Consider the following 16,485-nt stretch of genomic DNA (forward strand, 5'->3'; position numbering starts at 1 on the left):
ATTTCATCTCAGCACCACCTGGATTAGTGTTTAACCACTCTGGAATCTCACAACGACATCAGCCAAACACCACTTTTAGCACACGCTGCTTTGCTAAACGTAGCTAATGAAAACTCTTGGAGAGGTGATGCAAGGGGTGTAAAATCAATGACTGCGGATTCAAATCTGACTGATAAATGAACTCCTGCTTGGATGTTATCTGAAGGATAAGGAAATCGACTCTGGCACATCCAGAGGTTGTTTTTTTAAATTTTCGTTTTTAATAGCTGACCAAATTGTTCTTTCCACAGACGTTGACTCAGCTACACATGAATCATTTGTGGTTAAAGTTGGCTGGATGCTTTAAACAAATACCTGTGCAACTATACACTTCAGCATTTACCTCAGGAGCTGTGCTCCGTCATTGTAATAGTATCCTTTTGGACCACTTTGATTAAAATAAGGTTATTCCTATTTGAAATCCATAGTTTTCTGTTTTCCACATGTGGGATCTTAAGGTGGGCGGGGGGGCTAAACTCTTGGTACAGAGCAGGCATCTAAAAGACATAAGACACTGACAAAAATGGCATGAAAAGGAGAAACTGGAGTAGAGGTGGGTTGCAAAGTGGCTTGCAGAGGTAGCAGCAGTTGTAGCATAACATTCTCTATATGAGGTTTTCCAATAGGATGTGCATAAAGGCATCAGCTGATTTTGAGCTGTCAGCTGATACAGGCTAGCTCTGGTATCAGGTGTTAGCCGCTAAAGCTAAATGCTAAATATACATATATATATATTCTGGCTGAGTCTCGCTACCTCTCCTCTCCCTGTTTCACCTCTGGCATACGGCCGATAAAGACAGCACCTCCAAGTGTCTGATGAATAAGGCCGGTGTGATATTTAGGCAGGTGCCGTGTGTGCATGAAGTATAGTGTCTGCTTTACTTTAAGGGTCTATTAATCTCCGGACGTGCACACATACACAAAGTCATTCAACAAACACTGCATCCAAACAGAGCAGAGAGTGACACAAATTGAGGCGATGAGGGCACGGATGACATCAGATCCTTTAGAATGAAGTGCCATTCATGATGAATTTCATATTGCACACGAAACATGTAAATATACAGCCGGTGAAACGTCAGGCCCCTGCAGCGACAGGCCAGCGTGCAAAGGGAGGGACACGGCTCCGGGTTTATGTCTGTAAAACAGGGAGGTGCATAAATACAGCTTCCAAAAGCAAACCTGCTATAATCCTAATTTGTATTCCCCACCCAGACGTGCACGCTGTGAAAAAAGTGCAATGTGTGTCAGAACAGAGAAGATGCTGAGTGGGGGAAATGCCTGACTTCACGTCAAGAATTACCAAATAGGTTAAAGACAGAATCATCCTTTAATCGTCACAGAGCAGCCTGCTGCGAGCAGCTGCAAAGGTGACGGTCCATCCTGGTGAAGTGGGGCTGGGCAAACAGGATGAGTGCAGCAGCTGCCGGCGACAGGAGACGGGAGACAGCAATGCTTGCTTTACTCGTTTTTCTTTTATTACACTAACACAGAGAGTAGAGTTTATAACAGCAGAGGTTCTCTTCATAGGTTTAAGCTTATTTTCCACTAGATTTGATTCAACTGTAATGGTTGGTTTCCATTACAGTTGAGAGGCACTTATTGAAAGTCCAGTGATGTCATTTCTATGCGACACAACACAAGATTGGAGGACATCGAGGCGATGGTGCGCCTGCTGCTCGGCCTGCAGCTTTCTGTCGGACTCCAGGTTTGGGTGTGGCCATGTGCGTCGTTGCCGTTTGATTCCTGTGAAGGAGTGCTACCACCTAATGGAAAACTAGGGAAAAGCTAGCTAGTGGAAAAGAGGCTACAGTGACTGTAGTACCGTGGAAACCTGAATCAGCGTTAAGTCCTGTCTGACTTGGTTTTTTATCATTTGGTCTAATCCTACAGCGTAGCATCAAACTAGGCTCTGGCCGATACTACAGCGCCGAGCGGGTACTTTCACAAGGCGCCATATCAAAACATCGGCGTATTCTTTGGCGCAGTGTGTCCTTGCCTTATCCAAACACTTTCCTCCTCTTGACCCTCGTTTTCACACAGTAAAGCTTTTCTCTCAACCGCATCAGCATGTGTGATCTTCAGGGAGAGGCTGTATTTGCACCACACATTCACAACAAATGCAACCACTGAACATCCCCATTCTGAATACAGACCACACACACACACACACACACACACACACACACACACACACACACAATAAGCAGCAGTAAATGGTGCTAAGCAGTCGAGCACAGATATAAGACAGGTCATTGCATTATTTATGGCTCTCTGCCGTTTAGTATTGCATCCTTGATAACACCTATTCAGCAACTTTTCCCCACATTCCCACCTCAGCACACACATACACTCAGATGTACCCACAGAGGAATCTATGACAGTTCCCACAGACCCAAACTCGTGCACACTCTTCTCCATGAAGCTGGTTCACACAGTTGAACCAGATCCTTGTTTGTTGGCCCCAAATGCAAATTTTCTGACCTTGTTTTTAAGCTCTTACTGATTCGTTTTCCCTCTGAGGGAGTCTGATTTGACTCTAAACAGACACTTTTCAGCTCGCAGCAATCGATTTGCTTGTCTGCGAGAACTTTGCCAATCTGTCAGAGTCCACATTTCTTCATGCCGGTCCGACCCCGTCATGAAAGCATTAGTGGTTTAGTGAGTGTTTGTTATGAAAGCAAGAAAATGTGTCAGCTAACCAGAAAGCTTGTTCAGAAACTATCAACCTGTTATCCACCAACAGCAGCGTGAGACTTGCGACCTCGTTACGGTGACCTTTAAAGAGTCGGGTCCTTAAATTTATCAGTATGTTCTGGCCATCTGCATCTGCAGTTTTCCAATCTTTCTCTGCATTTCATTCACTATTTACAAACATTGTGAAACGCCTACAAAAGCTGCAGACACTGAATCCTTAAACGTTAGAGATACAAACACAATTAAAAACCTTTGGTGTGACTCTGGGAATATGACAGACACTGAAAATAACAAAGTGAAATGTGTTGTTTGGATCATACCCAGGTGCTTTTAGTCCCCCAAACCTGGGAAACCTCAGGAATGGACGGAGAAAGAGAAAAGAGAACAAAGGAGAAAAAGCCAGAGCTGGATGAAAGTGAGAAAGGGAGAGTAATGCAAGAACATCTGTCTCTCATCAGCTGAAAGGAGAAAGTCAGCAGCTCAGAAAAAGCTCACCGGACCAAAAAAATTATAACCTACACACACATACTGTACTCACACAGACACACAAACAGGTGGGGCTGTTTTCTCCAGGTGCCCTGCATTAAGACTCAGTGGAAAACCACAGAGTGAGCGTGTGTTTATATCTGTGTAAAGCAGAGGGAGGGATGAGTGGAAGACTACAAAGGATCTGAAAGAAAGGAAAGCGCGATCGGAGAATGAGGAGAAGGGAGAAAGTGACTCATAAAAAAAGCTGAGCGTGTGATACAGAAAAAGCACCGACATCAGATCAAGTTTCTCTGCTCAGGAGCAAAGGCACACCCTGATCTACGGGGCTTTAGACAGTAGACACAGAATCTAACAATAGACAAAATAAGACACAGAGAAAGACTTCAGATCAATACCAGAGCAGCAGCGGCTAATTGGAAAAACTCTCAGAGGCAGAGCAGCGTGAGGGAAGGAGACCGTTAAAGGTGCAGTCAGTAGAATTCCTCGAGTCGTTGTTTTTATTGGTGCTGCTTTGGTCTGACCCGACTGTCCTTAAGTTCTCTAAGCAAACAAACATCAGTGTGAGCGTGCCAGCTATCACTGAAGAAGCTAAAGATCTGAGTTTGGAGCTGGGAGTGTCAGCTGATGCTGATGGATGGCTGTGGGAGACGTTCTAAGTGCAGGTGAGGCGGTACAAGGTGAAAAATAAACCCTGGCTCTCTAATGGCTGCAAATGCAAATCCATCCATGTGTTTACCGACCTGACGATGACTGTGCAAAAAGAAAAATGGTTGTTGTTAGTAACTAAAACAAAATAATGAACAAGAATTAAACTCAAATGTGGAGAAAATATAATTCGTTTGCCTGATGAGGTGATGATGGCTGTGATTAGTGAGACTCTGGAGTCACTGCTTTCAAAAAGTTGTGTTTTTATTGTAATACGTGCACTCGTTTCCCTAAATCTCACCTCTGACATATACTTTTAATACAATAACAACTAAAAAAGACCAAAACTAACACTGAAAGCAATAAAAACGAGCGCTGTCAGCGTTAATCTCCTTAAAATGCCATAACCGCATTAACACGCCAAATCTCCGTTAGCGAGTTAACACGGATTGCCCCACGCGTGGGGCTGCACGGCATCAACACGTTAGCGTGGTTAGCTCATCAACGCGTTAGCGCCGTGCAGCCCCACGTACGGGGGGATCCGCGTTAACTCGCTAACAGAGATTTGACGTTAACGAGAGTAACGCTGACGGCATTAATAAAAACTACACTGAATTAAAAAACAAAAGGTCAAACTAAAGACTGATTAGAAAATACAAAACTGGTCTTTGGCCTGCACCACATTTCATTTTTGTGTGCTGGACTGAAGTCTGCAATGATTTGAGCTGTCGCTGCATTACATCGCATGCATGTCACATAACTGGTCATTCTTTACATTTTTATCAGAAATTTAGTGTTTCCAAGCCAGTGATCTGACGTATTGCACATTTAACACAGACTTTTCATATATTTAGACATTTTTTAGTCAATATCTTCTTTAATCTCTTTAGCTACATCTAAGCCCTGCTGTGTGGCTGAATAAAATTGCTAACTTTGATATTATGATTGTAGTGAAGGCTGCTATCAATCATCCTGTATCTTGTATATAAAAAAATTGATTATGTAAGGAATGTTTTTGCTGATCGGTGGGCCGTAAATGTGACGTATTCCTTTAAGTCACTGAAAAGAGCTCCTTTTAAGCAGCGTATGAATGAGCGTCTCTAGCGAGTCGTGTGAATGGATCTCCAAAGTACGAGAAAACACAGACTGACAGAGTTCCAGGGACCAGACAGAAAGTGAGCGGCTGAAACAGTAAAGAGATTTTCCACCGTGGCAAAGTGGGGCTAAAAGAAGGTGAGGGAGGTTTCTTAATCGGGGTGAGGGAAAACACTGACAGAGGGAGGTGTGGAGAAAGACACAGAGCGCACTATTAAAGAAGAGCTGGAGTGCCATGAAAAGTAGAAAACAACAGGATGATTCGGTGTGACGAGGAGAGAAAAAGGAAAACAACCTGTGGCTTCGTTCCACAGCGCTCCGGAGGGACTGCTGCAGACACAGAAGGCCTGGCTTACTCTCTCACAAACACACACACACACACACACAGGTTTTTCTTTGTGTGCGAGGATTTTAAAAGAAGTGGGAACAGGCAAATATCCTCATTTGAAAGATTTCCATGATCTCCCTTTCCCTCTGAGGACAAATGTTCTTCACAAGGCTGCAAACACAAGAACACCCACTCGCTCCCAGCATCCTCTCTAATTACTCCAGTCATTACCAGTGGCCAATGAAGACACTAGAATACTAACAGTTTACTAATGGCATGATAACTGTAATTAGAACATCCTGCTGGACCCACTAATTGTCCTTTCCCTTTTACAGATGAGAGGAGAGAAAGAGAAGGGGCGACTGTGCCAAAGGTTAATTGGGTTAATGTTTATTCGCTCATTGCAGCTAGGTTGTTGATGTCGATGGAAAAACCACTCCGTTTTTAGGCTATCATTATTCTAATGACTGAGAGACTAATGTCATCGTGCTTGATGCATGTGATTTTTGTTTCTCTTCTAGCTGCACGGCTCAGTGGCATGTAATGCATTTGTTTTTGTTTGTTTGTTTCTTTTAAAAAACTGGAAAAAAAGCCGCCGTGGTGATCTGAGTCCCTGATGAATACGTGTAACGCTTAATCCTGAGGCCTGGTGGAAAACACCTGCTGCCTGCAAGATGATTAAAATGAAATCAGCTCTAAGGTGTCACCTGCACCAGCTCGGCAAACTCAGCTATCTGATAAAATGTTTTAATAAACCTGACCATCACAGGCCAACGCAACGCTTCTGTTCCCTGACATCTGTAAAGCAACATTTCATATTCAGTGTCAAACATCCCTTTATTATAATGTCATTTTATACTTATCAAGATCACATGAAGAAAATTAAATCCTTCACCTTCAGTGTATCATAATAGGAGTACATATTTATTAATAAAATGTGCAGTACGTTGCCCAGAAACTCTCTTGTGCGTTTCAGAGAAGAATAAATCTGGGTTAGTTTACTGCAGGTGGCTCCACTCAACTACTGCTTCACACTCTGCTGCCTTCCTCTTATTTCACTAATGCCCCGTAATACTTTCTCCCTTTCATTTTCTCTCTTGCACACGTCCAAACTCTCCTGATTTCTTGCTCAATGCATCTCTTTCATTTTTTTTATTGCTCCATTTATTGCGTGTACTTTATGGGGAGAAAAGTTTCCAATTCATGTTGGGGAAAGCTCGCACGTTACACATAATCTTCTGTTTTCCTTCCCTCAGAATCAGTGGATCAGTCGACAAATATGACAGAAAAGAATAACTCAAAACAAACAGATTATGGAGAATGCACACAAATTCACCAGGAAGCTGATTTAAGGATCGTTAATTGCTCTTAATGATAAGCAGGCTGTTTGAGTTTTTACACAGCTCTATAAAGGCCTGTGCAATTATAGAAAATACTGTTGAATTCATATTTGCGTACTCTAATATCTGCAGTGTTTCAGGTTAAAACCTGGATTTGTAATTACGTGGAATGACTGTTTGTGGCAGCGAGTCAGTTCATTAGGTTCTGAGCTATAACCCCATTATGTGAATGACATGGATGATTTGTTTTATTGGTGGCCAACTGACGCTTACAAAGCATTATGACCCAAATTGATGTAACATTTAATTACTACGAGCTGACCCCACCGGGAAACACAGACCCACTCACACTCACAGCACACGGTGCACGTACAGGAGAAGCTGTTTCATGTTCAGCGACCAAACTAAAACATCTTCACGTGGATGGTGAAGCACCTGCTAGACGGTAAGCCTTTAAGTCTGCCAGACGTTCTTATTTATCCCCCTGCATGTAAATGGAGCTGTTAACTTCACCTCCAGAAATTCTTCCCACTGCTCAGACTTTTAAAATCACACCAGGCCGGTTGGAGCCATCAAAAACAATCACATAAACCAAACCTTAATGCGTACCTGTGGGCAATTCACCACCACCGCTAGCACACTTCTTACACTTAGTATCATGGTGATCCTGTTTCATCATCCACCATATTTCAGCAGAGACACTATGGAGGCAGACAGCTGGTCTTGAGTGGCCAATTATGTCCGTTTATCTCCCTTCCAGGCACAGCTGTGATCAAACGGAATGAAGAAACAGGATCAAACAGCGAGGCTAAAAATCATTCTTCCGTTTCGTTCACTGCTTTTTGCTGCTTCCCTCTGCCTGTTTCTGTCTCTGCTGTCTCTGTTACTTCCTCCCTCTGTACTTCCATCCCTCCCGCGTCTCTCTATATATACACTTCTTAGTCTCACTATGCTTTCCTTGCTCATCTCTCCAGAGAGAACAAAGTAGAGGCATCTATAAAAGTTAACTGCTGAGAAAGCTCCATTCTGCATATCCTACTGCTCAAAATGTGTGTGTTTGTTCCAGAGATGCTCAGTGTACCTGCAGGGAAACCTCGAGGGGAGCTCGAGGGGGTCCCCAGGAAAATCAGGCTTCACCTGCTGTCAGCAAACATAAAGTAAGAGGTCAAAAAAGAACAGAATATCAACATGTTCTCATATTTAACCCCACTGTCAGCGTCATTTAGCTGGAAAAAGAACAAACTCCAGTCAGTGGCATTGAAGTTAAACACCTCATTCATCTTCCTTGAATGCCACAGAGTTTCCATCTGAATGTTTCCTGTGCTGGACTGCAGCACATACTTCCTGCTTTGGTGTTGAATATAAATGTGACTAATTTTAAGACAAACAACTGCTGATCAAATGACCCGCTGTTCTTTCTTCTGGACAGGAAAGCCTCAGAACCGTTGCATGCTTTGCACAAAGTCAGCAGTTTTTAATTATTTATAGTATTAATAATCTGAACATTCACATCACCTCACACAGGCCTTAAATTACTAGTTCAGATTTAACCTAATGTAAAAATGCCCACAGATAGCAGGATGCTCCACCGTACAGTTTCTCACATCAGAAGTGAATTGTATGTAAAGAATGTCCTCCCTGTGCCTTCTGTACTTCTGTGGTTCTCCAAAACAACATTTGGCAATCAGGGCCACTCAATCCAAGTCATGAGATCTGCAAAAGCCCTCCGGAATAAGGCAGTAAAACCTCGAATGCCACCAACCTCCCTGCAACCACCCCCTTTCGGTTCTCTCTCTCTCTCTCTCTCTAGATTTACACATATGCATTCACCACAAAGCAGAAAGTGAAACTCGAGGAGAGACTAGAAGTATATCTCCAAGTATTCAGGTCTTTGCACAGGCAGCAATGAGAAACCAGTGCTAACAACCAGTGTGTGCAGCGAAAACAAAAGTCATCAGTCTCCTGGTAAAGGCCGCAGTAGCTAAGCTCTTAAATTTACGTAAACTGAGTCAGACCACTCGGAGTCCTGAGTGTCCATCAGCTGAGTCGAACTCCCCATACACCCCTGCCTGTGACGATGTAACAGAAACTTTGGGTAACCAGTGTTTTATGTGGTGACAAGTAGGTTCGTTGTAACCAAAGAGACTTAAAACGTCGTCTGTGCATCAAGTTCACATATGGAAAAAGATTTTTGTGGCTATCCTCCTCGTGCGTAAAGGTTGTCTGGAGACGAAAACGCACACAGCGATAGATTCTGCCTCTCCACATTTAACAGAGAGTCAAAAGCAAATGCGTGTTCCCTTCTCACATCATATTCCCGCTTATGCACTCGAAGGTGAACTCGTGGTCGGGTTACACAGCCGCAAATCCCGTCGCTCACACGGGCTCGGGAGCGAACGCGAGCCTCCGTGGAGCGCCGGGCCGGACCTGACCTCCGGTACACGGAGGCAGCAGTCCCGTCACACCGGCCGCCACCTCTCCGCGCTCCCGGAATGACAGGAAGTCACCGTAAAGAAATGCGTTCAGCTTTTTTCCTTTTAGTAAAAACAGTTTCGAGGAATTTTAGAAGAGCGCAAGAGATGGAAACGTGCTGGAAGAAGAACTGCTGACAACAAAATTACTCCCGACAGGAATTTACAGAAGATTTCGATCTGTCATCTTTTTATTACTGAACGTCGTTACTGATGTTTTTAAGACGATAAAATCAACGCTGATTAAACCAGCATCCCTTCGAAATCAGCCCTGGATTAAATTTTTTTTTAAAAAAAACACGGCTGGTGACGAAGGTACTTCATCTGTAAAGTCATCGTGACAAAATAATTTCTGTTGCCCGTTCGTACTTCCTAACGTTTGTCCCTGCACCGGACCGAGAGAGCTGGCTCACAGGCCGTCCAGCAGCGCGGGTCTGTCTCCTAAATGTGATGAAAGTAATCAACGTCCCTCAGCAGTGCGCCGTTTCAGCGCATTACTTGGAACGGAGCGGAGATTTGGCTCGAGCCCGTAGTCACCAATTGCGCAATGATGCTTTCCCTGAATTTACTTTCACTGCACTGAAAGAAAACAACTTTTATTCGTTTTGTGATGTGTAACTGCTCTTATTTTCTCTTTTTACACCTTGTGTGACGCTTGGATTTAGGCGGACAGCAACAGCATCAAACTTACCTCCTTCCCCGGCTTTTACCGCTGAAGGTAACAGAAGAGCCAAAATACATCCACAGAGCCAAACGAATAAATCCATCTTTCTCCCTCAGAATAAAACACGTCTTCTCCTCCTGTGTGGTTTTATTTGCTTTATCTGACACACGGCTCCAAGTCGCACTTCCCTGACCGTTTCCACAGTTATCTGTTTTTCTAACGTGCAACACGGTTGTGTCCAAAATCCAAAAGCCGGACAGCGTTCACCCGACTCTCTAAGAATAACACGCCGGAGAAAATAAACAGTTCATGCAGTGTGAGTGCGTGCCGCCACTTCTCCTCAACCAGAGCAACTTGTCTAGAAACGCAATTTGAACTCTAAACACGGTTTACAATCCATTGCTGTGCGCACAGTCGGCAGCGCAGGGAAACAGATCAGCAGAGTAAATAAAGAAAATTGTGCGTTTTAAATTAACTAGAAACCAAAAAGATCATCAGAGAGCGCTAACTGCGACGGAAACGGGGAAAAGTAACTCGCGTCTTTCCTCCTTGGATTAAAAATATTTCCAATTGTTTTATGCAAATATCTTCAGGCGCATTTTCTTGGTAAGGAAATTAAATGTGTTCCGATCTAGTTTCCCGGTAATGGTCCGTTCATGCGCAAAAGACAACGCAGGATCTCCGAGCAGCTCGATCTGCGTGCGTAAAGCTGGTAGGCAGAAAGAAACGTGGTGCCTCTCCGCTGTCCTCCCACAACTGTGCGTGTCTGCGCTCAGACGCTCTGCCCTGTTCCCTCTCTCTCTCTCCCGGTAGCACGCGCTCCTTTCCCTCCACTCTCCGCCGGGTTTGTGGCAGCGAGCAGGACCGCTCACTCAGTCCCCTGCCTTGGTGCGCGTGCACGCAGTGCGCGTGCGCGTGTATCGGATTACAGTAGGCACCTCGGCCCGCCTCCATATAGCCCCTCACTGATTAAAGAGCAATTTCATCTCCTCTCTCTCTGACCATCTCTTACCTCCAACATATCTTTCCCACTCTCACCATTTCTTTCATTTTACCAAATTTCTTTCTGCCTTCTCCCCAAAATGTTCCACTTCATTCTCTTTCTGTGGCTTCATACTTTCGCCTTTCTGCTCACATGTCTTCCTCCAGTCCTCCTGGTATTAAAGGGAATCGAGTTTGAAAGAAGAGAGGCAGAAAACTGGGAGAGAAGATGCCCACAGCACAGCTTTATGAGCTTTGTAGTATAGCACCAGGAGATTTAAGGTACCTGGTGCTGGTTTACAGCATTACAGGGGAAACATTGATCCATGTATGGTTTGCATGTATAGACCAATCAGAACGAAGGGGAATCTTCCGGTAAACTTTGACTCGGGATTACTATGAGAGAGGTTTACTTGTCATGCAGAGCGGCCGTTGTGGTTTAAAGGCTGAATTCCGGGATGCAAAAATTCATACACACCTTTATGCAAACACATAAGCCCTTGTCTACAAGCCAGGGCAAAAAGCTGTTTACCAAGGGCACATGGGTCAGTGCTGAACAGAATCTAAACGAGGGGCGGAGGACAGACAGGAAAGCTATACAGACGCATGCAAACAAACGCTTTCACCACACAAGCATGGACATGTGCTGACACACACTTGCAGTGGTAATGAAGTTGAATGGAAAGGTGACTGGATTTCTGTCTACTTACTGAACACGCACTAAGACTTAAAACCACTTCACTCTCTTTCCACGTGCACGCTCTCTCTCCCTCCCTCGCTCATTTGCTCACTCCCTGCAGTATAATAGATGTCAGTGGGAGGTGTTGGTTTTAGCAACACCAAAGCCTGTGGTCTAAAAAACCAATCCAATCTTAGCTCTTTGCATTGCCTTCCCAGGACACACCCTACACAAATTCGCACACGGATCCACGCAGCTGAGCTCACCACTGACCACTCAGTGAAAAAACTCATGTGGGAAGTAAACCCCATCAAAACTCCTTTATTACAGAGACGATAATCACACGGCTGCCGATGCGTTTTACATCATGTGCCAAATATTTATATTTCTTCTGACACAAGAGTTTCTGAGAACAAGCAGCCTGAAAGGGGGATGTGGGGATTTTGTTTTCCCAAATCAAAGTCGCGTAGGGAAGCAGGTAAATGTTCAGTCTATATTTATGTTTCCTGTCCTCCAATCAGCAAAATAAAGGTAAATCAGTGATCTCAGCTCAGAGCAGCGACACACCACACGCATACAGTCACTCAGATGTTTTCTAACATCTCCGGAGGCCTAAAGGTATTGAGTTCTTTTTCCATGACAGATTTCAGTGTGTGTGTGAGAGAGGGTGAGGGAAAGAGTGAGTAACTGTCACCCTTCTCATTGCTCGGGTCCCTCTAGTGTACGACCTCTGTAACCTGCCACTCTCACCCGTCTTGCCTTTTTCGTGCTGTGTCTTTCCACTGAAACCGAAACCGGTCCGGTCCCCTGGAATCTGTCAGGTGATGAAAGCGCACTGCAGTCACGTGGTAATGTCGCTGTATCGTCTGTCCCAGCGCTCAGAGTCACGGTTTGCAAACATGATTTACTCTGAGCAGTCAGGCAGCAGCTAAGATGTTCAGCAGCAGTTTTTAACTCTAAGTCTTGATTCCTAAACATTTTTCAGCTTTTGCATATGACTGAAAAATGTCTTTTTTTTAGTGGATTTTAGTTTAGTTCTTTTTTAAAGGACGGGAGCAGAGGATGCTAAAGGAAAATCTTTGGAAGTCTGAGAATCCTTCAGTTGGCGGGAAAAATAACTTCAGCTTATCCACAGCACCGCGCCACACGAGCTCAGACCTTCTGGACTTCCCCTCCGCTCGTTCTTCTTTATGACTGACACAGTGTTGTGAAACTAGGCTCTGCTGATCCATGACACCTTTGCCGCCTGCCAAACAGTCGACTGGGTTTCCAAGAAGTTACCAATGACATCATCGAGACTCAGTTTTGGGGAAACTGACAGACTTGTTGCTGGTTTGTTCACAGCACCAACCGTGCCAGTGTTTCCACCTCAGAGAACCACCTGCCTGTGATGAAGGTACATTTGATTGCACAACACAACTTGGAGTCACGATAAAGTGACATTTGGGGGGTACAAATATATCTAAGACACTTACCATTGTTTATTATTTAGTTTACAAAGAGTCATTACCATGCACTGATGCTTTGGCATTTCTCTCATTGATGCATTTTCCATAAATATTTGTTTCCTTACAACTGCCAGCTGTGGAGCAGGTGTTAAAGTGTCTGGACTGTATGAACTCCTGAGCTCCTAAATCCAGATGTTCAGCCATTAGTTTGTGTGTTTAATGAATGAATTAAATAGACTGTAAAATGTTTTGAAGAAAAGATTTTAAAAATGTTTTATCTTAACTTATTTAACTTTAAAACAGTTAAATAAATTAAGATAAAAATGAAATAAGAAAAAGTTCAAAGATGCTAGAATAGGTCAGACCGTTTGCACCAAAGACTCGATGGAAAGAAATATCATTTTGGATCGGATATCTTGGATTTTTGGAGGGAATAGCAATCATGTTCAGAACATTGTTTGAGTGATCGGTAAACTAGAAATGTCATCAGAAAAATATAGTCCAGATTCTTTGATCGTGTGCTGTTACAAATAACGCAGCAAGACATAATATTTGTCAGTAAACTGCAAATATTACAGCGGCTCCAAACGCCACCAACACCTCAAACGCAGATGAGAAGTTTACTTCAGTGTGTAAAGCCACAACAAAGGCCTGCGCCTTGAAGAGAGCAGCACTGAAAGTTAACACATTTTCACCAGCTCACAGTTTTCCCCACATCAGCTTTGATTTCCAGACCTGAAGTTTACTGTTCAGCCTGATCCTTCATGGAGACGGAAAATCAGTGTGACAGACAGTCTGTGTCTTTACAGGATTTCAGCGTTTGATTGTAAATGTGGGGAAAGAAACCAAGTGTGTGCTCAGTGTGTTCAGCAAAGAGATCGCGTGGACTGAACGTTTGTCTTTGAAAACATCTTTTAAAGACATGAAATGATTAAAGTGCAGCAGAACAGTGAGCACACGTTTCCCTCCTTCTGATTTATAATAAATAAATTGTGTAACTTTTATCACAACAGAGGAAACACTGTAACGCAACACTGAGCTATGACGTTAGCATGTTTGCATTTCTCTCTCTACGTTTCCTGAGTCAGTTAGTCCTGCAGGTAACAACACAGATGTCTTAAGTATAAGAAGTCACTGATGCTACATTTCAACAGTGTGGCCATGATGAATCATTTACTGCTATTTAGTAACTGTTACACGTTCCACAGTCCTGATCTTTTTACCCGACCTGCTGGGTAAAACATCACCGCATCCTTATAAACAGTGTTTCTGCAGAGCTGTGAAGCCAGCCGAGGGTAAGGCGATCCCTGCTCTGCGTCGAGGGAAGAACTTGTCGGCGGTCTTGTCGACAAGCAATGTCCACACCTCGCCAACACGCTGCACCTCTGCTATTCTCTCTTTCTAGTTCACTTATTCTGACGAATGATTTCATGAATTCATGTCTTTCACTCCATTGCTTTCTCAATTTGTGTTTTCGTCAGCACCATCGCTCTGCAGCGTCACGTCTCTTATTTTGCCACCTCTTTATTTTTAGGCTTTTCTTTTCCATTCACGTCTGCTCTGTACTTTTTTCCTTTCGCACATTAATCGTGTCCTTCTCTTTCTTGTTCGTTGTACTTTATAAATATTATTCTTTCAATATTTATTTCTAATTTTCACTCCTGGTTTTTCATCAAAACAGCACATCTCCCCAATCTGTTTTCCCAGGACCTGGAGTGGAAGGCATATTTTCCTGGGAGGTGAATGATGTAGATCAGCTCCTTGGCTTTTTCCTCTTTCTAATATCAGCAATATCCATGTTTTTTCAAAGCCCTCCTCCAAAGAAATTAGATCCCAGGAATCAAGTTCAGCTCTGCCAGGTCTGCTGGGAACAAATGAAAATCACACAAACTGTTCACACACTCAGCTAGTCCTGCCTGCAAGGGCCCAGGGCAGCGCTCTCCCCAGATTTTTTGATCCCCTCTGATTAACGCTCTGAAACTGCTTTTCTAAAAGCCACCAAAGAGGGATCAGCAGCACTGTGTCCATCAACCTCTCCTCATTTGTGCCTGTGAGCGTGCCAGGGAGTAAATGTTTGGGCAAGTGTCTGTATGTCAACGACTTTAAAGATTTCTGAGTGCATATTTGGAAGCTGTCAGAGTGCTAGATATTTTTTATCTCTGAGTAAGTGTGTGTAGTGTCAACCTGTTGACGTCTGAAGGCTCCGGGGACTCTGCAGGGCTGCACTTCGTCCAGGTTTTCACCGCAGTCCAAAATGAAATTTCCTGTCTAAGATCTCTCCCACATCGTGAATCAGGTTACCTCTCATCTCTTCTTTTATTTTCTCTCCTAAAATCAACAGTCATAAATATGGTCCAAGCACAAAGCCAGAAAAACTGAATAACAGGAAAAAGGGACTCTGTAACAACAATGTGGCACACACGAAATGATGATACCTCACCCACATCTGTCAGCGAGTCTCATAAACACACAGAGTCAAATCAGTTTTATGTATACAAATCATCACCTCAAGGCACTTTATATTGTACAATAATACACACAGAGAAAACCCCAACAATGATACGACCCCCTATGAGCAAGCACTGTGGCGACAGTGGGAAGGAAAAACTCCCTTTTAACAGGAAGAAACCTCCAGCAGAACCAGGCTCAGGGAGGGGCGGGGCCATCTGCTGTGATTGGGGGTCGCACACAGCAACTGAATCCAGGTGTAATAAACCCTGACACAATCGTGGCACGCTGCTCTCCCCTACATAAGCTGCCCTTATAAGCTGAAAGTTATCTTTTGTTGAAAGTATGACGCTATCAGCGTTACTAGCTCAGTATGTATTTGGTATCAGATTAATATCAAAATTTGCAGTAACACACGCCACTAATACCCATTTAGCCCCATGCTGAAAATTCTCAGTAATGGAAACACACACACTCCCCGCGGCCTCATCAATAAGCCATATTACTGAGCAGATCTTATGGGAGGCCACCGTAAATTAGTGTGTCAACAGTTAACACGCGCTACACTGACATACTCGTTTAGAGCTGTGTCGGCATGCGTGTGTGTTTCTGTGTGGGTGCGCAGCTAAGCAGCGATAATCACAGTACAGCCTGTGGAGACTGCAGGGAGTCCACTCAGCTATTAGCAAGGACACAAAGACGATAGAGAGACACTAATATACGCACAACCCCACACACAGACATTCATTGATCACAGTCGGCCGTCAGAGCTGCGGGGAGTTTGTGAATGATGCCTGCACTCTTTCTAAAAATTGTATTGTCCGGCTTTCTTTACAAGCGTCTCATGTCTTCCATCTTTCTCCCTTTTATCTTCTTTCTCTCCATCGTGCAACTTTTGCCCTCTCGTTCTTCTTTATTTCCACTCTTTTACAATTTCTTTGCTTTCCTTGTAGAACTTTTTCTGTCTGCAGGCCTCTTTCATCCTATACCATTTTCTTCCACTCTGCCTGACTTTCTCATTTACTCCTCTCTCTTGCTATATATATATATTTATTTACCCACTGCCCTCCCTCCATTTCTTTTCTCTCTTTCTCTCTGTGTGGTTTGGAGATAAGTGTCCTCTCTGGATGTTTGACTCAGCTGGTAGCACGGCAGCAGCAG

General features: G+C 43.9%; 1 protein-coding gene across 3 annotated transcripts in view; it reads right to left on the reverse strand.

The window, feature by feature from the left end:
• LOC113008322 (neuropilin-2-like) overlaps positions 1-10,625 on the reverse strand; it is a 92,937-nt gene extending 82,312 nt beyond the window's left edge. For all 3 annotated transcript variants that reach the window (XM_026145670.1, XM_026145668.1, XM_026145669.1), the window contains exon 1: positions 9,796-10,625. In XM_026145670.1, coding sequence (XP_026001455.1) covers positions 9,796-9,871 — 76 coding nt within the window. In that variant the 5' untranslated portion in view covers positions 9,872-10,625. The remainder of the gene's footprint in view (positions 1-9,795) is intronic.
• Between the last annotated feature and the right edge of the window lie 5,860 nt (positions 10,626-16,485).

The sequence above is a fragment of the Astatotilapia calliptera genome, chromosome 16 (assembly GCF_900246225.1).
Source record: "Astatotilapia calliptera chromosome 16, fAstCal1.2, whole genome shotgun sequence".
NCBI lineage: Eukaryota > Metazoa > Chordata > Actinopteri > Cichliformes > Cichlidae > Astatotilapia > Astatotilapia calliptera.